General features: G+C 44.7%; 1 protein-coding gene across 1 annotated transcript; it reads left to right on the top strand.

Moving 5' to 3' along the window:
- The first annotated feature begins 1,862 nt into the window (after nucleotides 1-1,862).
- Nucleotides 1,863-25,338, top strand: LRIG2 (leucine rich repeats and immunoglobulin like domains 2). Its single transcript, XM_035561588.2, has 18 exons — nucleotides 1,863-1,950; nucleotides 6,171-6,242; nucleotides 6,721-6,795; nucleotides 7,283-7,417; nucleotides 7,944-8,087; nucleotides 8,211-8,354; nucleotides 9,042-9,185; nucleotides 9,429-9,572; nucleotides 12,459-12,539; nucleotides 13,356-13,427; nucleotides 13,563-13,631; nucleotides 15,069-15,232; nucleotides 16,282-16,602; nucleotides 17,532-17,813; nucleotides 18,620-19,069; nucleotides 19,557-19,706; nucleotides 21,049-21,330; nucleotides 21,964-25,338. Exons 3-18 carry the CDS (start codon nucleotides 6,725-6,727, stop codon nucleotides 22,191-22,193), a joined length of 2,883 nt encoding a protein of 960 aa, XP_035417481.1. The 5' UTR covers nucleotides 1,863-1,950; nucleotides 6,171-6,242; nucleotides 6,721-6,724; the 3' UTR covers nucleotides 22,194-25,338.
- The last annotated feature ends 503 nt before the right edge of the window (nucleotides 25,339-25,841 follow it).

Raw genomic sequence — 25,841 nt, 5'->3', positions numbered from 1 at the left:
TGCCAGTGCCCGGCTCCTGCAGCACACTCTGCAGGACCAGGGGTTGTCTCCGTACGTGCTCTGAGCCGGACCTGTGAGCCCTGGCCAGGCACACGGCCTCTGTCCTCTGGACTTTGCCACCCCTCTTTGAGGGGCTGTTCGCAGGCAGGGTGCCTGCGGGACGTCGGGAGCCCAGCTCCTGGTGCGGGCATGGAGCGTGCTGCTGCATCCCGGTGGCGCTCAGAGGGGCCCTGGTGCTGCCAGCCCGCAGCGCTCTCCCCTTTCTGCAGGCCAACCTGACTGCCCCCAGCCATGCGGGCCACGGGCACACGGAGCTGTGGCTGCCCACCAGCATCTCGTGCCTTGGGGCCGGGCTGGGGCAGCCACCCTGGGGAGAGGCTGGAGGAGAAGGGGCCACCCCACCGAGACCCCGGCCTGTGGCCCGGCCTCGCTCCTTGGCCAGCGCCATGCCGTCAGGAGGGAGGGTCTGTGCGTGAGGGAGCCCCCGCCGCCGTGCCAGGCCTCCCCACGGCTTCTCAGGCCAGGCCCTACAAACCACTTGCATCTTTTTTAATTTTTCACCAAGTCTGGCCTGAATACACCATCGCCTGAGGATCCCGTGGATTCCCTGTCACTGCTCGCCGTGTGCGTGGCAGCACGGCCGGCTGGCAGGGGACCCCCCGCCGTCCCTCTCCCACCCCGCAGGGGACCCTGCTGCATCCCCCACACGCCCACCCCTGGAAGGCCAGTACTGCCCGCTCCCTCCTCGTCTTCCCTCCAGCAGCGGGGGGCTCGGCACCTCCTTAACCCCCGTTTCCTCTCCCAGCTCCCGTTGACGCTGAGAACAACGGGGCTGAGGGCGGCAGGGCGACATCCTGCGCCCCCATCCTCCGGCCCGCTCCCCTCCCGGGCGCGGCCGGGGCACTCGGGGACCAGAGGGGCACCGGGGCGAAGCCGCAGCGCTGCACTTCGAGGTACCCCCGGCACGGGGCACCCCTAGCACGGCCCCCCCCCCGGCCCAGAGCTCCGCGCTGCGCAGCGCCCCAGGCCCGGCCCGGGCTCCTCCGCCGGGGCTCGCGTGCCATCCAGCGGCCAAGGCCCGGCCCGGCGCAGGCTGAGCCCTCCCGGCAGGGCGGCCGGGGACAGGGAGAGCCGCGCCCGGCCGCAGCCACGGCGGCCCCGGGGGATCGGGGGGCCCGCCGGGGCGCTGGGAGAGCCGGAGGGAGCCCGGCGGGAGGGCGGGGCCCCGGACGCAGCGGGCGTGGGGAGCGGCCCGGCGGTGAGGAACGGCCCCCATTAACGTGCCGATGGGTGCCGCCACGGCGCCGCGCTCAGAAAGGCAAAGGGCGGGGAGCCGCGGTCGGGGAGACTGCGGGGGCTCTGCCTGCGCGGGGGCTGCGAGCGGGGCTGCGAGCGGGGCTCCCCGGGAGCCGGCGGCGCCGCCAGCACCGCCGGGAACCGGGCACGCCGGGACCGAGCACCACGGGGACGCGGCAGCCACGGGCGCCCCGCGCCCCGAGCGGCCGCTGCCCCGGCCCCGCCCCCGCCCGGTTCCCGCGGCAGCGGCTGCGCCCTGCGCCGCTCGGCGGCGGCCAGGGGGCGGGGCGCCAGCCAGCCCCGCCCCCTCCGTTGCCCCCGCCCCCACACGTCGGCCCCGCCCCCGGCGCGCTGCGCGGTGACGCAGTGGGCGGGCGGGGCGGGCGGAGCGGTGCGGGCCGCGCCGTGCCGGGGGATGCGGGGCGCGGGGCCGGGCGCGGGGCCCCCCCGCGGGGCGCTGCTGCGGGCCGTGCCCCTGCTGCTGCTGCTGCTGGCGGCGGCGGCGGCGGCGCTGGGGGCGCTGGGGGCCGCCGCCGAGCCCTGCGCCGCGCCCTGCTCCTGCCGCCGCGGCCTGCTGGACTGCAGCCGGCACCGCCTGCCCGGCGGGCCCGGCCCGCGCAGGATCCCGCCGCTGCCCGCCGGCACCACGGCGCTGTGAGTCAGGGGCCGCGGGGCGGGACCGGCCGGGGCCCGGCGGCGAGGCGAGGCCGGGCTGGGCCTAACGGGCCTGCGGCCGCCTCCCGGGGCAGCGGGCGGGCGGGGCGGGAGCGGCCCCGGGGCACGGCTCTGCCCGTGGCGGAGCGGCGGGGGGCGGCCGGCGGGGGCGGGAGCGGGGCTTGGGGTGCCCTCGGGCCCGCCGCAGGCCTCGGCCCCTCCCGGCCCCTGCCGGCAGCGCCTCGAGCCGCGCCTTGCAGCGCCCGGCCCCGGGCTCCGCCGCTGCCGGGCGGCCTGGGCCTCGCCTCCCTCGGGGAGGGCCTGCGGGCTCCCCTGGGCATTGGGGCCGCTGCTGCTTCGGGAAGGGAAACAACAGCCCGAGGCGGTTGGCAGCCCTCGCTTAGCGCCAGGGGTTACCGGCGCCGCGCTGAGCGGTGTCCCCCAGGGCCGGCGCAGGGTGCCCCCGGCCGTTACTCAGCACTCGCTGTCGGTTTATCCCCCGGGGGTGTTCAGATCCCCCTCTGCTCACAGGAGTTCCCAGCCCCTCTTGGAGCCAGCGTGATTCCCAGTCCGTAGCTGTCCTGCAGCAGGCTGGAAGGACGGTACTCCAGGGCGACATAAAGAACCGGCCTGGTAGATCACAGGAGCGTAGAAAGTAGTGTTTGGGTAGCTGCAGGAGTCCCTTTTGGCAGGACTTAAGAGTCTGATTGATGCTAAGAGCTGGGCACGCATAAGGGAGTTTGTCACTTTATTGCCACTTTCTGGTTTTGTAGTTCTCTTCTTTCCCCGTATGGTAAACAGTCAGAAACGTTGAAGAGGAAACGTATAGCTCAGCACAGAAATGCAGTTAATTGGTCTTTTAAAATATTTCACGCTTAGAAAGGTATGAGGATATCTTAACTTAGCACTTAGTAAGGCCCCGTAAGGTAGGCTGGAAGTTCATCAGGTGGCTAACAGGCAAACCGATAACTATTGTATTTGAGAGCGAGTTTCCAAGCTTCGAAGCGCTCGTATCTTTCCCCAAGCCAATAGAGGGTGCGTTTCAAATGGCTTGGCGCAAACTGCAATGGGAAGAAGTGGTGTTGGCGCTGTGCTAAGTTATGCAATCTGCCATATGCTGCAAACAATAATTAAGTGTATATTCTCTGTTGTGGCTTTCAGGATTTTGGCACACGAAGCATGTGGGGGGGGGAATTTTTTCTTCCCTAAGACAGCTCTAGCAGTTCTGACTCTAAATGAGCCGTAATGCATAAAAGCTGTTTAAAATTAATCAAAGCTTTTTTTTTTTTCTCACATGAAAAAGTCCCTGATGGGCTTTTCCCTCTCAGTTCTCGCTTCACCTAACTTTGTGGACTGCAAAATCTTGTTTTTCATAACTCTTAAGCTACTTGCAGCTGATGTTACCAGCGTGGTGGTGTTTTGTGCTGTTACGGCCAGGAAAGCACCCTCAGAGCTCTTCTTCGTGGTGAAAGTATTCAGGCAACTGCACTTTTCCTGCTGAAATGCATGTGCTTTGTGGGTGACCTGCAGGGTGGTGAAGAGCGTAGAGAAGTCAGGGAGCCAGCAAACCCTTTTTGGTGTGTCTGCGTGTTAACAGTCATAAAATCAGTAACAGTTCCATTTACAATGGTGTGTTTTGGTTAGCCTGTGTATTTCTCAGCACGGACGGCTTGCTGGGTGGCTGCAGCAGCACCTGTCCTGCCCGGGGACGTGGGGGAGACATGGCCGTGCTCAGCTGGGCTGAGTTACTGTCCTTCTCCGGGGCTAGGCACGCGGTAATCAATCTGCTGTCTGGGTTCCGTTTTATTTATGTGAGAGATGAACACCAGTTCAGCTCAAAATGAATGTTTAGATGATTTTATATACAATACCAGATGAATCTCTAAGATACAAGTTTTGCATGTTTGCTCTACATCTTCTGTAACGCGGGCCTCGCAGTAAAAGTCCAAGTGCTTTTAGAATGACAGGGCTGCTTTGGTTTTTTGCTTTTTCAGGACATGGGAATTTGGTTCTGTATGAAAGCAGAAAACTTAGCCATGTGAATGTCTGATTTTTTTTTTATGTTTATAGATTGATCATTCAATGTTTTTCATTTAGTATTTAGCTATCCATCGTCCTACTTCAAAAAGGAAAGCGTCAGGAACAGTAATGAGATACAAATAACACCAGAGCTGTTTTAGGTACGGACTGTGTACAGAACTTCTTGAAAGAGGACCTAATGGAAACTATGGTGTAGTCCAAACGTGATCAGTACTTGGGGCGTGTTCTTCCTGGGCTTTCTAAATTAAAATCCTAATCTCTGATTTCCTGTTAAGGCAGTAGGCTTCTGGAAGGGTACCTGGTTGTTGGCAGACTCATTGACCAGGGCGCTAGGGGTGGTCACAGAAGAAAGCGTTGGCTGCCATTGCGACAGGACGCGTGGCGCCGGGATGGACGGGCTGCGTTAGGGGGCGGGGGCGTCCCCGGCACCGGCGGGCACCAGGGAGGAACCGGGGCCGCGGCCTCTCCACTGCGAGGCCGTGGCTCTGCGGAGCCTTAGGATATTGTCCAGAGCTACAGGAAGAGGGAACTAGTTCAGCCTGGATCCGGGAGTCCGTGTGGCCACATCTCTGAACGTCTCCTCAGTGCCTGCTTGCTTTATCGCTTACATAGGCTGGAACAGTTTGTGGCTGTTAAGTGACGTTCGGGCTTTACTCACTTCGGTTGTCCCAGCTTTTTAGGTTCCCTCGGGGCACCTCAGGCACCCTTTGCTCTTGTGGTGCGATAGTGGTAGGAAAGTTTCTTCTGGGGAAGGGTGACTTGGGACAGGAGCAGATCTTCATGTGGTCTGCTGACTTTCTGGCTTACATTAGCTTAGATTTTTTGGGGTACAGTTGGGCATCTCTTAGATCCTGTTCACGATGGTGTTTCGTTTGTTGCAGTGCAGAACGGGTGCGTTTCTCTGAGGATGGCACCAGTCAGCGGCCTCATGGAGAAATAACTGACATGCTGAAAAACTGTCTTAGAAGAACAGGTTGCTGCATTACCATAATGACCCAATTAAACCCCGTGGGAATTAAAATGTGGTTTCTTTTTGTCATTTGTAACTGAATTTTGGCTTTTATGTCGCTGGTTCTTTAAGTATAAACTGCAAATCTTGAGCAAATACAGGCAGCAGGACTTCAAAATTCTGACCTTTTTGAAGTCAAAGCCAGGAATTGCCTTAAACTTTCGCCTATTCCTGTGCTACTTAAGCCACTGCTGAGTGCAATAGAGATATTTCTCACGATTTCCCAAGATTTCAGTAATTCCCTGCTAGAACTGCGTCTCCGCTGGGTCCGCGGCAGTTCCCGGCCGGCGGCCGGCAGGGTCCCGCAGCCCCCAGCCCCCCGTTGGGAGGCCTTCCTGCGCCTTGCGCGTGCTGCTGACTGACCCCGCGGACGCTTGCTGTGCCCAGTGAGGGCTGAATCCGTGCTGGGACCCCCTCAGCGGGGGCATTGCAGGCTTTGTTTTCTCCGCCCCATCATCGTTCCCGGAGAGCCTCACGTCCCGCCGGGTCTCGGTGTAGGTGGAGTTGTGCCCGGGTCCAGAGTGCAGGAGCGGCTGTGCCCGTGGTGCTGTCACTGAGCCCGCTCGTCAGCGGAAATATTTCTGACTGTGGCCGGTTACATTTTAGTGTTTTTAGTAGATCCGTGCTAGTTCTGTTCCTAAAGGATAACCGTCTCCTGTGTCGGCGTAACCGCAGCCCTGTCTGATGATGATAAAAGTAGCCGCGATGCGAGCGTGCTGTTACATTCGTGGTCGTGAGAGAGAGTCCCTGCCACAGGGCTGCACCAGGGAGGAATTAATCAGGAGGCGAACAGCTGTTGCTGGAAATAGCTCGCCGTAGCCCTGCACATGGTGTGAGAATTGCAAGTGGTGTGTCCAGCGTGGTGCCGTGCCGATAGGCACAGCTCGCTGCCGCAGGTGGGCTCCCTGATTTCCTAGGCAGTCGTGAGGTGCGTGTGTGGGTATCGGCAGCGTGCTCCCTGCGGCGAGGGTGTCGGCAGCATGCCGCGGGCCCCGTCTCGGAGTCGGGCCTCGTCCAGCAAACGGAGATGCTGGGGCTGTCGGCACAAGTGTCTGGGACTCATCTCTGTTCTGGGCTAGTGCCAGAAAGGCGTCAAAAGGCCTCGGTTGTTTTGCTGGATGGAGTGCCATCTAGAATAACTTCTGGAATGACTTCTCTTTTTTTTCTCTAGGGATTTAAGTCATAATCATCTGTCGTCATCCAACTGGAGCATTGATTTATCTGTTCGCACGCTACAAGAAGTGTAAGTTGGTTTTTATGACGATAAACTGAAGATTTCCTCCGTGATTCTGATTAGTACGCTTCATTGCATATCTCGCTGTCTGGTCTGACTTGCAAAAATATTTGATGCTAGTTAATTAAAAATGGATGCTTTGCTGGCAGCAAATTTTATGTAAAACTGGTGTTTTGTGTGCAGAATGCTTTTTCATAAAGGTTTAGCAGGCCAATATGTTAAAAGGAAATGAGCTGTTTGTTTTCACTATGGCTGGTCTGAAGTTAAAGAGAAGTAATACTAACCATTAAAAATGGTAAAAACTTGTGTGCTTCACTGTTACGTTTTTCAAGTTATTAGGATTTAAGCTCTTACACGACCTGTTTTGTCAACGACTATTATTAACATTAAATTGTTAAATGTCTTGTGATATGAGTTTTCTGCTGTATATAGAAGGGTTTTTCTCTTAGAGGTGTCAGTAAAGATTTTTTTTTAACTTTTCTTTAAGGAAAATGAATTACAATGAGCTAAGTGAAATTCCTTATTTTGGAGAAACAACTTCAAATATATCTCTTCTCTCATTGTAAGTAACAGCTTGTCTGCATTTTTCTTGTTTTAACAAAAGTGAGGATTTTGCTGTCGAGTTGTAGGAAAGCGTAATTTCTTTCGTCTGAAATGCTACTCCTCTAAAGTGCTTTAGGGAATATGTAAGCACTCTTTAAAGAAATACAAATCGGTTAGACAATCAAGTCACCTTAAATTACCAATAAAATGCAGTCCACCAAGACAGGCAGCTTTGAAGCGGAGGGATTCAGTCTAGCACTGACAGTTCCCATGAGATGCAGCCCCGTTACAGTCCCCAGAACTTGAATCTATTTATATGTCAGAGCGGCAAATCGGTCTTGGATTTTCAGTATTGCTTTAAGAATTAATGTTCTGCAGTGCGTGCTACATTTCTAGTGTAAGAGACTCACTGGTGATGTTGATACACAGAATCCTGTAGCTGTATAGCCATGTGGCGTGAAGGATGGGATGTTTTGGTAACCATCTCTGTTGCTTGTGTTTTTCAGGGTACACAATACCATTCCAGAAATAAATGCTGAGCAACTCCAAGTTTACCTTTCATTGGAGAATCTAGATCTTAGTTCTAATCTTATCTCAGAAATTAAAGCTGCTTCTTTTCCACGGATGCAACTAAAGTACCTGTAAGTATGAGTGGTCTGCCGTGTCTGGGGTTCCTGTTTCTTCAATGTTGTTGAATACCTCATCTACTCTAAGTTACTGTCTTAATGCAGGCTGCCTTGTGTGGCTTTGAACTGCTAGGAGCACTCAATGTAGCTACAAATGTGCTTGAAATTAAATACTTCTCATAGCAATCCGTATTGCTTTTCCTCAGGTAGTATGGAAAACAATAACTGCTGTTACCGAAGTGCTGGCACTTCAGCCCGCAGGGACGTGGAATGGTTTCAGCTCATCTTGTGTAGATTCGTGTTGACATTGTCTTAACCATGTCTAACTGAAGCATGGCATGCAGTCAAAATCAGCTCCTACCATGGATTATTTTGGGGAAAAAAAATCATGCAGCTTTCTGTTATGCTAGGACTCAGATTTCTGATGTGACTTCACAAGGAACTTGAGTTCTAGTAATAAGTGGTTGCTCCAACATGCTTGTGCAGTTTTGTTCATAAAATATTGTACATTCTGAAAGGCCTTTTTCCTCTTTTTTCATAGGAATCTGAGTAACAACAGAATAACTACCCTAGAAGCAGGCTGTCTTGATAATTTATCTAGCTCTCTAATAGTGGTAAAGCTGAACAGAAATAGGATTAGTGTGATTCCACCAAAGATCTTCAAATTGCCTCATGTGCAGTTTCTGTAAGTAGCAGTCTTGAAAGGTTAAAAAGATAGTGTTTACACTATCTCAGTATGTGTTCTTGATGGTCACAAAATGTTGCTTATTAAATACATCTTAATATTTTACTGACATCTTTATATAAGGGAACTGAAGAGGAACAGGATTAAAATAGTGGAAAGTCTTACATTCCAAGGACTGGAGTCCCTAAAATCTTTAAAAATGCAACGCAATGGGATTAGCAGACTAATGGATGGAGCATTCTTTGGCCTGAATAACATAGAAGAATTGTGAGTATACCCAGTCCTGGAATTTCTTTGTGTAGGGTTATGTCCTGTATTGTTACCCACATGCTGAGACTGTGCTGAAATATTGATGAGTGTCACAAGATGAGAGTTTATAGATCTGCGTTTTCCCATTAGGTTGATATCACATCTGGTTACTTTAGAGGTGTAAAGATACTGTGTCTCTCTACCTTCTTTCCACTTGGTGATCAAGAACACTTTGTCACTGTTGCTAGCTTTTTTTGTGTACTTGTGAATATTTTTCAGTTTTCTGATTTTAGCGTGCTTAGTTGAATTGCTTTTCCACTTTAGTACCAGTAGGATAGCAAATACAGGAGTAGTCAAAACTCAGCGCTTCTTGCTTTGCAAGAAAGCATTTGTGTTCTCTGTAGCATGGGATGGTTCTTTATCAGGTAATGTTTTGACATAGCACAGGGGTATGCGATGCAACATTAGCAAAAGTTGTTTTTTAAAAGTAATCTTTTAGGACAGACTACAATGTCACTTCTGCTGCTGGATTTTTTGTGTACTTTTGTTCACTCTTGGTTTCCATGGAACGAATATAATCATGAATTTCAAGTTCTGTAAGGCTTAATGTTAGTAAATCATTTCAATATCCACTAGGTAAAACTTTGTAAATATGTTTTCATTTATTACCTGTTTTGCAAATGTTTTTCCATCTATTTTCCTTAGAGAACTGGAACATAATAACTTAACAGAAATAAACAAGGGCTGGCTGTATGGTCTGCGGACATTGCAACAACTCCACGTTAGCCAGAATGCCATTAACAGGATCAGTCCAGATGCGTGGGAGTTCTGCCAAAGACTTTCTGAGCTGTAAGTCCTGGGCTGCTTTTCAGTGGGGATTTTGTAACGTTGCAAGTAACGTATTGGATAGTACATAGTAAGAGTGAGTTACTGAAAGAAGTACTCAATTTCTTTGTTAGGCCCATGGTAATGCTGTGTGTTTTACTTCTCTTATAAGTGTTCTACTAGAAATTTATCAAGATTCCATAGTTAATCAAGTTGGATAGTATCTTCCTAATTAATCCCCCCACTTGTCTTGTTCAATATTTTTAGAGACTTGTCATACAACCAGCTAACTCGCCTCAAGGAATCTGCCTTCGTGGGACTTGGATTATTGGAGAAACTAAACCTGGGTGACAATCGCATTAGTCACATTGCTGATGGTGTGTTCAGAGGTCTGACGAATCTTCAAATCTTGTAAGTACAGAAAACCTCTAGCTAGAATCTCAATTTAGTGCAGCAACACTTTTGGAAGTAATGATGATGAATGTTGCACTCGGCATGGTCCGAAATCATTGTGTTGGTGTATGCTGTCCTGCCTTCAGGTGTAGCAGGGGCTGACCATCATTTGGTATGCTGAGATAACAGAATTCTGGCTTAGTGTGGTGATGAGAAACAGTGGTTTAATGACCTTAAGCACTCAGCTGCATATTGTACCAGTTCTGAGGTGTGGATAGTCAGCTTGCAGAAATGCCAGTCTGGACCTCTCTCTATTCGAGGTGGTTTTCTCAAGGTTGGATAACTATGAAACCACATTGTGAATCCTGCTAGTCACAGAAGGTGCTGTTTAGCCCACCCTGCGTGTGAGCTGAAGTCACACAGGGTGTAGGAGAGGAGTAGGATTACTCGCCATCTGAGGCACAGCTCTGCTTTTGTCAGGACTTTTGTTACCAGCTCTAGCCGTTCAATTTTTTTTTTTACAAAACTCAATCCTGGCTTTTAATAATAATAAAAACACTTCCCAAGTAGATCTGAAAACTTGTAATCATCCTAAACAATGGTGGCTGAGAAAGGAGTGAAAGTCTATAGTCCCTCTGTCAGTTCATTAAATAAATGCTTAAATAAGCAAATTTATCAGACTTATGTAAGTGGTCATATTCTGTTAGCCTTAATGCAACCTTTTAATGGAATAATTAAAACTAATTTCTTAGATCTAGAGTGGGATGAAGAAGAACAAGAGCAGATTAATTAGCAGGTTTTCCTGGGCTCCTGAAGGGAGACAAACAGCTGAAAAGCTCGCCGTTTGCTTCAGGGCTGGAATGTGCGGGACAGAGGGCAGTGGTGATGAACCACTGCATTTGCACAACTCCAAGCATTTGTGCCCAGCCAAGCATAAAGAGCCAACTCCTCAGCTCACACAATGAGGGGCTTTTCTTTTGGGTTGCTCACTCATTTGGCTAAGTGGTTGGAGTAGTGGAATGTAAAAATACTTCAAACTAGATACTGTGGTGCTGTCGGCTTGCTTCCATTGTTGCCTGTATAGTATTTGTTTCAGTGCTAAGGCTGATATAAGTATTTCTCTGTATGTTCAGCTCCTGTCACTGTTCTGCAAGGTAGCTTTAATAACTTAGAACAAACTGTAAAAACTGTATATAAACCACAAGGTAATAAGAGCAAAAGATTGAAGGTGTATCAAAGAATAGCACTGAAGATTTGAAGTTCTAAATTTTAAAAACATTCATTACTTCATAATATTTTAGCTTGGCATTGATACCACTCATGCATTCACAATCTAAAACTCTGAAGCAGACCTGGAGAGAATTGTAGAAACTACTTTTAAATCACAAGAACAAGCAACTTGGAAATAAATTAGGCATGTTACTCATCTAGTCACTTTTCTCGGTAGATGATTTCAGTGTCCAGTACATTAAGCTGAATACTTTTTAAAGCGGAAAAATCTTAATGTGAGCAAGCTTCAGGGCTGTATTCCAATCCTTGCAATACATGAGTTGTGGAATTACAAGCACTCTTCTTTTTGTCCTAATCTTAAAAGTACACGTATTGTGGAAATGTCTCCTCTGACGTATTAAAAACAAGCATTCTGTCTTTTCTTACTTTCAAAATAACACAACGTGTTACCACTGACGACATCCTGGAGGTTGATTCCAGTCTCTCCCAGAATAGTAGTCTACACATTTTACAATCTCACTCAAGGAAAAGTAGATGCTGCTTTTTTCCACCACTAGCACAAGGAAAGAAACGTTTCTATGAGATGACACATACAGTTGTATAGGTAGTTAGCTTTTTGTGTCATAACTTCTTCAGAAGCTTTATCAAGCTGATCCATATAATATCTGATAAAGCGCAGCGTAGACTACTTTTCATCAGCGTAACTTTAAACACACAAGTGCCTGCAATTCTGTGTGTGGTTGTATTAAGACAGATGAAAACTGGCTTTATCACAAACTCTTTGCTCAATCCACGCCATTCCGGCTAAAAATACTATTGGATTTATTTCACCTTCTCTCTAAAAAGCGTGTAATTCTCTACAAACAGTGCTGCTATATTGCTTTTTCTGCTTAGGCCACTGTTCTGTGTGAGGGGCCGAAGTGCTGTGCAGAGGTCAAACAGAAATCCCATTAGCTGCTAACAAGATCTGTGAGCAGAATATCAACTTCATTCTGCAAATCTACTACATTGTGCTTGGCAGCCTTACACTATAACCTGTGTGTAATCTCTTAATATGCTAATGCTATTATAAGCCTGTTACTCAGGAAGATTAATGCTGCTAGTGTATTGGTTAATTCGCTTACATGAACCAACTTGCTTCAGGAGCCTCTCCCAGCTTCTGGTAAACAGTCCATCACATGACAATTGCGAGTCAGACTGGGTCTTTCCTTTAATACCACATCAAGAATTTGTACTTCAGAATTTGTTTGTGGTTCTGTCTGAGGCATTGATCTCGAACAATCCTATTTTCCCTTGCATCTCTGGAATGGAATAGTCATCTTCTGACAAACACAGTTTTATACAAGTTTTGAGACCTTCCAGGTGACACTGTCCCATAGAATCATAGAATATCCCAAGTTGGAAGGGACCCACAAGAATCATCACCCCCAACTCCTGGCTCCACACAGGACTTCCTAAAAAATTAAAACACATGTCTAAGAGCGTTGTACAAACGCTTCTTGAACTCCGGCAGGCTTGGTGCTGTGACCACTTTCCTGGGGAGCCTGTTCCGGTGCCTGACCCAGAACACCATTACCAGGCATAAATAACAGCAAGTTCTCTGCCATAGCTAAGCACAAGCAGCGGTCGCAATGATGTTGCAAGGTTTGTAATCAGGCTCTTCTGCTCCTGCAGGGACTTGAGGAACAATGAAATCTCATGGGCCATAGAAGATGCAAATGAAGCGTTTGCAGGACTCAGCAGGCTGGATAAACTGTATGTATTACAAAACATTGTAATGACAGTACTTCTCAGGCAAACAGAACAGAGGGAAAATGCAAAATATTAATTGTGAAATCAATGATATGAGGCAGAAAGACTTTCTAATTGGCAGCTATAGTCAGTGTATTTCCCCTTCCACGCTATGACCTTCAGAGGTTTGGGTTCCATGTTCGTGCATTGGATCTGTGTAGTACTGGATCATTTTATGGGACCATATTGAAGAAATTAAGCATGAATATTTGACTGCATTTATTATTGGAACAGCACCTTGTATGGTGACTGTTACTCTTGTTTGCTTTAGTTTGGTAAAAGTTACTGTTTCTTGGGGGGGGGGGGTGTTGTCCAAATATGAGACAATATTGATTTAGCAGCTTTTCAGTACTTTGGCTATGCACTTTGCATCCGGTGCTGCGTGCTTTGCAGGAAGCTATGCAATCCTGTGGAACTACAGGCGCTGTTTATAACAAATAGTATGAGTGTGCAGTCTCAGGAACTAATGTGGTTGTGGCACATTGGTATTAGGATATTGTTCTTCTCCCAAGTTCTGTTTATCGCTTTTCCATTCTGCTGGCTTGAATTATCTTCTGGCCCATCTCAGACCCAGATCTCAAAGTTAAGGATGGAAAAGAAACACTATCCATAAGAAAATCAGATGAGCCTTCAAGCTCAGAAAATGGTATTCAGTCATTCATCTCTTCTAGAAAGAAGAAAACCTTAGTTAAACATCCTAGGAAAACTTTTTATGTCTGTCTTACAAGCTCATATTGACATTCAAGCTGCTTGTTGGGTTTTGGGGGGGTTGTCTTTCAGAATCTTGCAAGGAAACCAGATTAAATCAATTATGAAGAAAGCATTCTCCGGTCTTGAAAGACTTGAACATCTGTAAGTACTCTGCTTTGTGTAGAACTCCTAGTTGTTTATCAACTTCAGCCTTGTATTCTCTCTCAAATTTTCAGGAATTAAACTGAAGGTAGCATATGAAGTTACTTACGTTATTGTTCTTTGCTTAACTTGCAGAGATTTAAGCAACAACGCAGTAATGTCCATCCAAGAAAATGCGTTTGCACAGGCTCAATTGAAGGAGCTGTAAGTTTGACAATTCTTTACAGATTCTGTACAATTCTTACCGTGTTAAGAATCCTTCAGCTGTTGCAGGATTAGCTGAAGTTGACTGAAGTGCATCCCATTTTCATCCTGAAATATGTAAAACAAAGCTAATAAATTATCAACTAAAAGGTATTGGCAGTATACTTGGTTTGGTTTGAGGTTTGATAAAAATCTGAACATCCATTTCCTTAGTTGCAATTTAGTAGAAAATGATTTTTTTCTTGACATAGTGAACCGTAAGTTTTTGTATCTTAAAATTTTGCAGCAAACTCCGAACACACTAGTATTTAGACGATGAACATAAACGATTCATCAAGAGTCTTTCAGGGGGTTTAACAAACCCTACGTTTTTGTTGTTCCCTTTTTTTGCCTAGGGAAAGGCCTTAAAAATCAAAGCTCAACAACAACTTTTAGTTGCTCAGCAGACGCTTAAGCTGCTAGAGACTTGTGATCTTCAGACATGTAAAGTATTATGTGAAGAGACCTTCACACCCAAGAATAATCCTAGTGTAACACAGTCATCTCTATGAGATAAGGTCTCTGAATATCATATAATCTGTTTTAAAACTGTTATCCAGTTAGATAATCTTGGCCATATGGACTGTTAGTCTGCAAGGTCTGACAGTTTGAGGAGGAAGGCGATGAGACGCATTTTAGGTGTTAAAGACTTCCATTGCATTTTCTTATGTATCTTAAAAGTGAGAAATCACTGGTATGTATGGGCAAACAGCAGGTTAGAGTTCTGGCTTGTTTGTGTGCCTCTACTCTCTCACCGCAGATCTATCAGATTCATCTAAGTGGAAGATCATTTTTTGTTATGATACTGTACTTTCTCTCCAATCAATTATGTTCCTATATAATATTTAAGAAACTTTGAAAGCAGGCAGTGAGGAAAAAGTTGACCTGTCATTGTTTCATCTTCTCCCTCCTCAGTTTTCATGTGGAGCGGAGAAGAAAACAATCTGGAGCAGATGCTTCTGTGAAACAAATCACTTTAATTCTTAAATATTTATTAGCTGGCATGAAAACGAATATTGAGACTTAGACTCATTTCATAATGTGTCTAGTTTGAGATACAGAGCTGCTCTGCAGTATTAGTTTTTTTAATTGCTTTAAAGAAAGACCATACATATATATTTAGAAGCTGCAGATCCAAGGCTAATTTCCTTAGAATTAAAAAGAAATGTAAGGTTTTAACACTGATAGTAGAAGGAAAGTTTTTTTTTTTTTCCTGGACTGTTTATAGCATATATAACTAACATGGTATAGTAAACACCCATGGGCATAAAAGAATACTGTAAATCTTGTAATTTCTGGAAATACATGCTTTAAAGTTGTTTTGCTTGGTGAAATCACATGTAGGACTGTGAAATACATAAACTTTAATCGCACTTTCATTTTGCTTTGTTTCTGCAGACTTTTGAACACTAGCAGCTTGCTTTGTGATTGCCAGTTGAAATGGCTGCCACAGTGGCTCACTGACAGTCATTTACAGCAGGCTGTAAATGTTAGCTGTGCTCATCCTGAATGGTTAGCAGGACAAAGCCTTCTCAGTGTGGACCCCGATGACTTTGTCTGTGGTTTGTATTTTTAATGAATTTTGATATCAAAACATAACGCAAATCTGTGCAGGTACCTTTCTGAAACCCAGCTGTAACACAGCTGCAGGTGCTTGGTCTTCAATTCTGTAAGACTGCATTGTTTTTCATTTAGATTACTGTTAAAAACTGATCATGTTTCCATTCTTCCTGACTATGAATGTCCTTCTCTTTATAAGAGCTATTTGGCACTTTCTTGCTCGTTCTTGTCCCTACCAGCAAGGCTCGGATATTTAATACTCTGGTATATTTTCTGATGCTCCATATCTGTAACATTTACCTGTCTCTGTGCCACTACAGTTTCAAATATAAGCCTATTTATTTCTGTAACAAAACTGTGAGATGGAAAACTGAGAGACTCTGCACAGAATCAGGTGTGAAGTCTCTGGCAGGCCTGGAAATAGTCTGGTGTTCTGTTTTCCAGATGAACAGTTTAACAACTGTTACTTGTGTATGCATAATTCTTTCATTCTTTTTGTGGCAAAGGCTACAATATCATCATGTAGGCACAAGCATCAACTTCCCTATTCTAAGGTTACCACCATTGTGCCTGACACTGAACACTGTGTACCTGTGAGAATGCCTTCGATGAAATAATAGGTGTCGAAATAACTTCAGTGTGACCTGCTAGCTTGCTATTCTTTATTTGTATAACTTAAAGACTCCTCAAGATATATAAACTCTCTGAAAGTAAGTCTTCAGTCTTTCATAAAATAACCTAGTTCTTCAGCCAAGCATAGTCTTTTTTTGTAATCTAAATAGAGCAAGTTCTAGACAGTTGTAGAAATTGCAGGGTGCTGTTCAAGATCATGCTTCTGTATTGATCTCAGTGCTTTTTCTGTACTTCTGCCTGTGGTTCTAATCCTTTTTCTAGCTTGAAAATAGGGAAATAACATAGATACTCTGCTTGGGATGCACATATTGTTCCTATGGGTTTCATTCTGTTTACAGTGTCTTTTCAGTGAGTTTTCCTGCAATATTAATTGCATGTCGGAGAGCAAAGTAGCTAATATTGGTGCTTTTCTTTTCAGATAATTTCCCTAAACCACAGATAAGAGTACATCCTGAGACCACGATTGCTCTGCGAGGCATGAATGTGACTCTGACTTGCACTGCTGTGAGCAGCAGTGATTCACCCATGTCCACAGCCTGGCGTAAGGACAGCGAAGTCTTGTATGATGCAGAGGTTGAGAATTTTGCCAGATATCAGCAACAAAGTGGTGAGGTTGTTGAGTACACCACTGTTCTGCATCTTTTCAATGTGAACTTCACTGATGAAGGGAGGTATCAGTGCATTGTCACCAATCACTTTGGCTCCAACTATTCCAACAAAGCCAAGCTGACCGTTAATGGTAAGCAATAACAGTAACAAAGAAGAAATGTTTTTACCCTGAAGTGTAACGAGTCTGTTTTTCCTGTTTTCGTTTTGATTTATAAAACCCATTAGAATTCCTTAGTTCTCAGATAGAGCTGGCTCAAAATAGCCTTGCAATAGTGTCTCAATTGTATTTAAATGCATCAAACATCTCTTTATAAAGCAGATAAGTGATATTGGGCGTGAAAGGCCTTCTGTTTACTTTTGAAAAGGGGCAGATATCTCCCATGCTTTCACTAGAACTGAATTGTTCATCTAGCTGAATGAAGGTAGAACTCTCTTAAACTAAAAGCTCCCTCTGCTGTCTCTTCATAACTAAGCACCTTCCCCACGAGTTTGTAAAGCTGGGGAAGATTCAACTAAAAGTAACTTGTGGGACTGGAAACAAACTGAAAAATCAAATCATGAAGTCCCTTTTTTTGGCTGTAACAGAGGATCCCTATTTTAACTTCAGAGAAGGGAGTTGAGAAGACACTGTTTACGTCAGTCAGTAGACCACTGATCCCCATTGTGTTGGAGAGCGGAGGTGCATGTGTTGCTTTTGCTTGTATAAAACAGGTGCAACTGTGGAGATGGAAGTTTGCTTTCCTTATTACCAGTGAAGAAAAAGTGTGACAAAAGGCTCATGAAGAAGGCTAAAGCTTTTCCCGGTGTTTTCCCCATGAGAAATGTTACCGTTCAGATAATCTTAAATGAACAACATAGGTGTTATATTTAAATTTGAAGGATAGGCTCTTAGAAGTGACCACTTCTAAAATTTGTGTAGCTGTTAAGAATCTGCCTTAACCAGAGAAAACTACAGGTGTTCCAGATTTGTTTGTTTTCAGATATTCTGTGCTGTGGAGCTTTTGCTGCTTTTTTCCAGTTACTGAAAATACTAAAGCTTTAGTATCTCCTTTGATCCAGAGCTGCCTTCCTTCCTGAAAACCCCTATGGATCTTACTATCCGTACTGGGGCTATGGCTCGGCTGGAGTGTGCTGCAGAGGGCCACCCTACTCCTCAGATCTCCTGGCAGAAAGATGGTGGCACAGACTTCCCTGCTGCACGAGAGAGGAGAATGCACGTCATGCCTGAGGATGATGTGTTCTTTATTGCAAATGTAAAAATAGAAGACATGGGTATCTATAGCTGTATGGCACAAAACACTGCAGGCGGTTTGTCAGCAAATGCCACGCTGACTGTGTTAGGTAAGTGATGTGCTTATCTCTGCTGGCGTGGATCATTTCACTTCTGCAATGGTCGTGTAGCTTATGTGTAAGTAGCAAGCTTAAGTCCTAAAGAATCAAGTTAAAATACAAGGAGCATAGTATCTTATTTCTCTAGATGCTAATGGTAAGGAACAAGATTCCTGTAATAAGGAACAAGAGACTCTTTTCCCATGATTGCACCACACACAACCCTCCCCGCCAAACTGTAAACATGCTGCCTTTGGAAACCTCTGGAACAGCGTCTCTTAACTGCTTTGTAGGGTTTGGGGGCATTTGAACACTGCACTCAAGAAGACTTCTGAGCAGTGAGGCTTTTTAGAAGCAAAGCTGACCAGTGAATTTAGTGTGATCTTTGCAGGAGAGAATTGAGGGAGATACCTCAGTCCAGCAATGTAAATGAGAATTTTTCTTCTATTGGAACAAATTTAGTCACAGGCAGCATGCTGAGTAATAATGGAAGGACAGTTCCTTCTAGAGTGCAGTCTTATTTGAAGACACTTTTAACGTTACGGTCACAGGCAAATTTAGAATTGGAATTCATAAAGCAGAATGTGGCTAGCATCGTTTTCAGGATGTTTGCTGTACTTGCATTTGTTGCAGTGATCCATAGAATAACTGATGTCACAGGATTTCCTGAACCCTGTATTTCATTGCTTATGTTTACGTTCAGGCTGTAAAGTCAGATTTTAAATCTCATGGAATACCCAGTGGTGACACAGCGGTGCTTGCATAGTGAAGTTATCTTACAACTGTTTTGTTTTTTTTTCCCTCCTCTATTGCTACAGAAACTCCTTCCTTCATTAGGCCTCTAGAAGACAGAACAGTAACCCGAGGTGAAACTGCTGTCCTGCAGTGCATAGCTGGTGGCAGTCCTGCCCCTCGCCTCAACTGGACTAAAGACGATGGGCCTCTGACAGTCACAGAACGGCATTTTTTTGCAGCAGCCAATCAACTCCTTATCATTGTGGATGCTGGGTTAGAGGATGCTGGAAAGTACACGTGCATTATGTCCAACACTCTGGGCACTGAGCGTGGTCATATTTACCTAAATGTCCTGGCTTCCCCAAATTGTGATTCATCCCAGAGTGGCATTGTCCATGAGGAAGATGGCTGGGCAACAGTAGGCATTGTGATTATTGTTGTGGTTTGCTGTGTTGTGGGAACTTCCCTGGTATGGGTTATTGTGATCTACCACATGAGAAGGAAGAATGAGGATTATAGCATCACTAACACAGGTAAAGTGCCAAATCAGCATGCTTCAGACATGTTTTTAATCCAAAACACTTAAGTGTGGTGATATTTCTGGTTTCATTACAGCTGGATAAGATCAAAGCATTGAAGATTTCCTTCTAAAGTCTATTCAGGGATTTGCTCAAATTCCTTCATCCGTTAGGGGAAGAGGCAAGCTTAGGTTTTCATTTTTAAGTATCAGCAGTCTGTTTTATTCCTGACACACTAGATTTGTTCTGCATCAAGGGAAAACATTAATTTGAAAATAAATATTTGAGTTAACTTAAATGTTTTCAAGACCTGGAATAATGTGTGTAAATAGCTATTCTGTCCCTGTTAGTTTTGAACTAGACATACAGATTTTTGATTACTGAGGTAGAGAAAAGATAACCGTATGTGAGCTGAAGTTCTGTATTATATTTTTGTTGATGTGCGTAATAGTGCTGGTGCTACTTAGCTCTTAATGTCATCAGTGTTAATTCTGCCTTGCAGAGGAGATGAACCTACCTGCAGACATTCCCAGTTATTTATCCTCTCAAGGAACTCTGTCGGAGCCTCAGGAAGGCTACAGTAACTCAGAGGCAGGAAGCCATCAGCAGCTTATGCCTCCAGCCGGTAGCTACGCGCATAAAGGCACAGATGGTAAGCAAAGTCCTCACATGTATCAATTGCAGTTCAGCAGGATGCCAGTGCACCCTCTAGTCCTCATAGCTGGCAGCAGTGTTGCATAATGTAGGATAGTAGAGAAGAATGCTCTAGTAGAGTAGAAAGCTCTTCACTTTTCCTAGAGAAGAATTCAGGTTGATCATAAAGTTTCCATTGACTCTTTTGAGTTTGAGGCATCTTTTGTTTCTCTTCCAGTGTTTATTTTCTGTGATCAAAGCTTCTGCTTTCCATGCAGGTAGTTTAAGCTTTGGTCCAGCAATGTCTGGGCTCACATCTGCTCTGCTCTCAGTGCCTTTGCGTGTAGATGTCACGACTGCCATCCTTCAAGTCCCAGAGTAGTACATCTTCCTCCAAAGGCTCTTTGCTTCAGGGTTTGTGATCTGTCCAGCAAGACAGGGATTCCATTAGAGAATTCCTAGGTTAAATGTCAAGGTAGGTTTTTATGCTGCTAAGTTCCTTTGGCATCTTAAAAATAATAAGAAACAGAGGCGCAAACAAAGTTTGCGTGGAAGATGACTTGCTGTACCTTTTGTCCTTAGCCTAAAATTACTGCCTCTGCCGGACATCTGGTCAGCTGACTAAGATTACAACCAAAGGGTCTACAGTACTTCCCTGCCCTGTTTGGACACTTCAGGATATTGGTGTTGAGTCTACAGAGATGTTTTACCATACAAATACTGAGGAGCCATTCGGTCCTTATACAGCCTGGCTTCCAAAAGTGATTTGTCAGTACAAGTTTTTCCACGTGCATCCCGTGATCTATTCCCTTAGTCTGTAGTCCAGTCAGTCCCTAGAGTCTGTATCAGGAAAGGAGTTGAGAAGCAACTTGTCTCAGTAACCACTTCATCATCCAGTCTGAGACCAGAGCATAGCAGAGCACAGGTATAGCCCAAGGTGCCTTGTCTGATACAAAGTGAACTTTTCAACACACACCTGTGTGGATAGCTTTGATTCCAGTACTGTTTCAGCCTGGTGCTTAAGCTGGTTGGACCTGCTGGAACCCTTCTGCCCTTGAAACAGGAAAGCAAACATGAGATTATTCTTTCAGTCCTGTGTTTTGTTTTTTGTAATCAGCTTCTGAAAGGCTATGCTATTGAGAATTCGGATGGTGACAAACAGAACATTTCTCATGTGACTTCCTCGGTAAACAGTCGAGCTGAATACTCTGTTACCGTGTTAACTTTATACGGAGGCCTTTCAAACTGTGCTGCTATAATGCCATCCTAATCATGAAATCATCCTAATACATGAAAGTCGATGGAATTTAAGCATCCTTATTTTCTTTGAGAGTATTTTGTTTTTCCTTACTGTTTATCAGGTGGTACAGCGCCATTGGTGATCTGCTCAGACTGTTACGACAATGCAAACATCTACTCCAGGACACGAGAGTACTGTCCCTATGCCTACATCACAGAAGAGGACCCCCTGGATCAAACTCTCCCTAATCTCATGGTGCAGATGCCTAAGGAAACGTATACAGCACGCACCCAGCATGAACCCAGTACTCTTGATAATCTTTTAGCAGACAGAGACATGTCTGTCTTCCTTACCAACCGTGACAGAATAAGTGAGAAGAAAATCTCTTCCCAGCATATAAATGGTGAGCATATCCTTTTCCTTTCTGATGTTTTGTATTCCCTGATGTAGCTGGCCCTTGTTGTGCTGCCTTTCAGTGTTGGTTCACAGCTAATTTTACAAATACCATAGTTTGTGGAGTAATTAATCTGTTTGTTAACCACTTGTTCTCAGGGCTAGCTCTGTTTGCATCCAATACCAAAGAGTTGAAGCGGGTGATGTTACTAAAGATGATATTTCTTAATTCCTCTCTTAAAGCCTGTGAAATGTGATCCTTTGCATGTACTTCAAGGACATCCATTAGACATGATTTAAGGCTTAACACAGGAAATTCAACCGGCCCTTCTGTTTGAGCTGGGCTGAGTTACAAACAGCTCCAAATTATTTTTTTTGGTAAATTTATTGGGTTTATGTTGAGTTTTTTTCATGTAGCTTTTTTAAAAACTCACGCTGAAACTGTGTATGTTGCTTTCTGGTTACTGTAACAGGTTGCTGAAATGAGAGAGTATCCAGTTAAAATATGCTCTCAAAAACAGAGAAAATAACTTCAGGAAGACAGTTATTGCTAAGCAATACAACTCAAAAAAAATCTGTCTAAATTCTAGAATGTATTTATCACGAACCCACTCCTGTTCATCTGCTAATTTTTCTTCCTCAGAACCCTTTCAGCTTCCTTTATGGGGAGTAAACAAAGATCTAGCGCTCTCTCATTCACACTTCCTGCATCAGCAGTCAGCCCGTGAGACCCCACGACCTCTTCGAAGTGAGGGCATTATTGACAGTGACCGGGAGCAAGCTGCTTCACCCCGACCTTGCCACAGGTTACGTGAACATAACTTTGATTTTAGTAGGACACGGAACATTCATGACTATAGCGAAACCACGTAAGACACTAAAATGAAGTCTTGGAAGCAAATCCATACCAACTGACTTTTTGTATTTACTACCTCAGGACTAACCCCTAGGCCAAAGATGCTTTTGTACATGTGCCTACAATTACAGGCTGAGTAAACCAAGACAGACTCCCTAGAAGGAGGTGGCACATGCCCTTTTTGCTTGGATTCACGCGTATGTGAATGTGGGACGTACACGTGGTGATTAGTGATATCCACAAGAACAGTGTTAAAACATGGATCTTCTGATGTTGGAAACAGCCTTTGTATTGGTGCATGCTTTGAAAATCTCTCAAGAATGCATAGCTATTTCACAGTACATTGTCTGCTTGAAAACAAATGTTCAGGGCCTCCTCATGGAATTCCCCAGTAATTGTAAGCATAAAACTCTTGGCCAGCTTTTTGTTCCTCAGACTATTGGCAGGCGTTTGTTACCAGTCTAACTTTGGGGCTTGTTTTCTCCTATGAATAATGGACTCTAGTTGTAAATAAATTTGCATTTATAAATATTTTGTATACACTAAGCATATAAATGTGTTGGCTGTAATGTAAATATATTTTTTATTATGCCAAAGTATGTATTATACTGTTAGTCTTGACAGCTGCATATCAAGCCATATTTTTTTTTTGTGGTATTGAAAGCTTGTTTCTGAGGGGGATAAAAATTTCTTTGTTTTGGAAAGAAGTGAACTTACTATAGATATGTGGTGCAACTGTGATATTGATGAATTTCATTGTCACATACAACTCTGTACGGATTAAGCTTGACTGACCTGACTGCAAGCTGATCAATTTCATTAGATTAGCAGAATTCCAAGTTCGGCACACTTTAATGTGGTGAGTCTTTAAATTTCTATATTAGGTTGCCTATCTTTTCTAGCAGAGCATAAAGCTCAGTGGACCCTGCATTAACGGTGTTAACCTACACTACAGGCTGTATTATCCAACTTCTCAGAAGCTTTTGTAAATAGCAAACAAAAAAATAGTACACAACATGTTTCTTTTCATCTCTTAAAATAGCTTTAAGGTGGGAGCTTTGAGTGCTTTATTTCAGAAGTTTATCTAAGCTTTTATCTTTAAAAAGCTTTTGTGTTGTGTATGTTGCAGAGAGGTATATGTGTATTTTTCACAGCTGACAGTTAAATGAACTTTTTAAAAGAATAATGTGATGAAGAACATTAGGTAAATTGGAGAAGCGTTGGATGAATCATCTGTGAACTATACTGTAGATTTTCTGTTTCTTCTGCACAGCCAAGAAGCATGCATACTTTAAAACACTTGCGCCCTTCTCTTTTGTAAAACATCAGGCAAAATTCTTGCCATATTGAACTCTGTAATAGTTCCCTAGACCACAGGGTGGCAAAAAGGTGTAAGTATTTGACAGGTGAGCAATGAAATAATGTGGGGGAGAACCCCTCTAATGAAAGTCCAGTACTTGTTGAGAGAAGCAGAGGAGGCAAAGAAACTTCACTTGTTAGTGGAGCATGGCTGACAAAGTTGGGAGGAAGAACATACCAAGGACTTCCTGAAAAGTTCTTCTAAGAAAATACATCTTTGTGTAGAATATGTTAATGACCCACCAGCAGTGGGTTTTCAGCAAGTATCTTGCATTCGGAGGTAGAGCGCTTCTATGCTACACTGTATAGCCTGGCTTGAAGAGCATGGGGCTTTCTTCCTAGTCATTGTTGCATCTTTTCAAGCCATGGGATATGCACTAAAGTGAAAACAGCTGCAAGGTATATTTTTATAGAGACAAAAACCTTTTTGGACAAGCCTAAGAGAAGTATGTAAGACTTCCTGTTGATCCATTCCTAAATAGAAGGGTGTGTGACTGCGTTATCAGATGCAGTCTTGCAGAATCACAGCTGAACCTTCTGAGACTGTGGTTTAGTTGAGTGAAAGAGTGAGGAAGTGCTGGGAATAGTAATTATTTTCCCACAGCTCTTTGGGCATGAATAGTAGTCAGATCTATGCAAATGAGCAATTATTATTAATGGATCTTACCATGTTTTGAAAGCAGCTATGGTGTCTTTGGTAGCTACCAGCTTTAGTAGGAAGAGGATCTAATTTTCCTTGACCTTTGGATAAAGTGGAGAAACAGGTGTGTTAAATACTTTTTGACCTCTGACATCTGAAATATTTTAAGGGCTTACATGTAAGATACATGATAAAAGAAGAATCTTATGGGTGTTCCTTTCTGGTTTTATTTCCTCCAGGCTTTTCCTTCCCAGATAGCGTTTAAGACCTAGTGGTTATTTTCAATCCAAACTTGTTTCTGTTGCAGGAACTTTCAGTTTAAATTCAGATGAGAAAGGTCAGGTCATGAAACTACAGCAGCAGCAAAGACGCATCCTTTTGGGCTGCTTGCTGCTTTACTCAGATATTCAGAAGCTGATGTGACAGTTGCTTCTTAGCATGTGCAGTGCTGTGGTTTCCCACTAGCAAGAAAGTAGCACCTCTACTGCTGCCTTGTCTCCCATCACCATTAGGCAAATGCTTGTTACCTTTTATTTTCTTTCATCCTTCTCTTCTGTGGGGTTAAGTTAATACAGATCTCTCAGCTGTCTCATTATAACTGTTGATGTGCATGGGGGGCATCCAAAACCTTAGGTGTACTTAAGGCACGACTACCTAGTATGATCAAACTCGTGTTAGGTCATTAAGATGTGCTTAGCCCAGAACAAGGCTTTAAAATGATGCTGTCTGCACCAGAACAAACTGAAGTCCTAGCTCTTGAAAGAATTTAGGAGCTAAAGCTGCACTGTCTTCTATGAAAGTACACAAACTAGTTGCATGCAGCTATTTACAGGTGAACATGTTGCTGTACTTAACATTGTGGAAAAACTTACTAGGCAGACTTGCAGAAAAAAATCAGGTGTCTTTTCTTTACCCTTTCCTCCAGGAGGTGCAAATAGCGGAGTGGCCATTCTGTTTGCAGTAAATACAGTTTCTTCAATCAATGTCAAAGTACTAACAGTACAGGAACTGGGGGTTCAGCATGAGCAAAGACGCTCTTGTTCCCTGTTGCTATTTCCTAGTGTTTATTTATATTTTTTTCACATAAGAATGTATATTTTGTATAGCATGTGTAATATATGTTTGTCTATTGTAATATACCTTCATTCAATAAAATGCTATATACATTGAACATTCACTGTAACTTTTGTTAGCTTGCAGATTAAATAATGTGTTTTTATTCAATGATATTTAACTCTTATAGGGAAGAAAATGCAGTAAGCCTCATAAAGCAGTTTCAGGTAGGATTCCAGTCTTCTTAACACAAATATTATACCAATCATTTCCTTTCATTATGGGAAGAGCACCTGGTATTTAGCCTGGCTCACGAATTAGCTTCCACACATGGTAACAAAGTGGTAGCTGGCATTATGAATGGGGTCTTGCAGCCCTTTCTCAGAGGCTGTGTGCCAGGGCATGGGGCTGTTGGCTAATTCTGCCAGCGATGGGCACTGCTGCGGCCCAGGCATGGAGCAAACGGAGCAAGTGGGAAGGAAATGACTGAAGGTGAGTGGCAGTCTGGAAGGAAAATGTTATATTTCAATAGGTTCACTAGTAATTCTGCAACAAGATTACAGAGGTGAGATCTGAATTTGTTACTAGGTTGTCAATTCTCTTGAAAACTCAT

The sequence above is a fragment of the Cygnus atratus genome, chromosome 24, assembly GCF_013377495.2.
Source record: "Cygnus atratus isolate AKBS03 ecotype Queensland, Australia chromosome 24, CAtr_DNAZoo_HiC_assembly, whole genome shotgun sequence".
In the NCBI taxonomy this organism is placed as follows: Eukaryota; Metazoa; Chordata; class Aves; order Anseriformes; family Anatidae; genus Cygnus; species Cygnus atratus.
The sequence above is the reverse complement of the archived record's forward strand: the minus strand, read 5'-3'. Positions and strand labels throughout refer to the sequence as shown.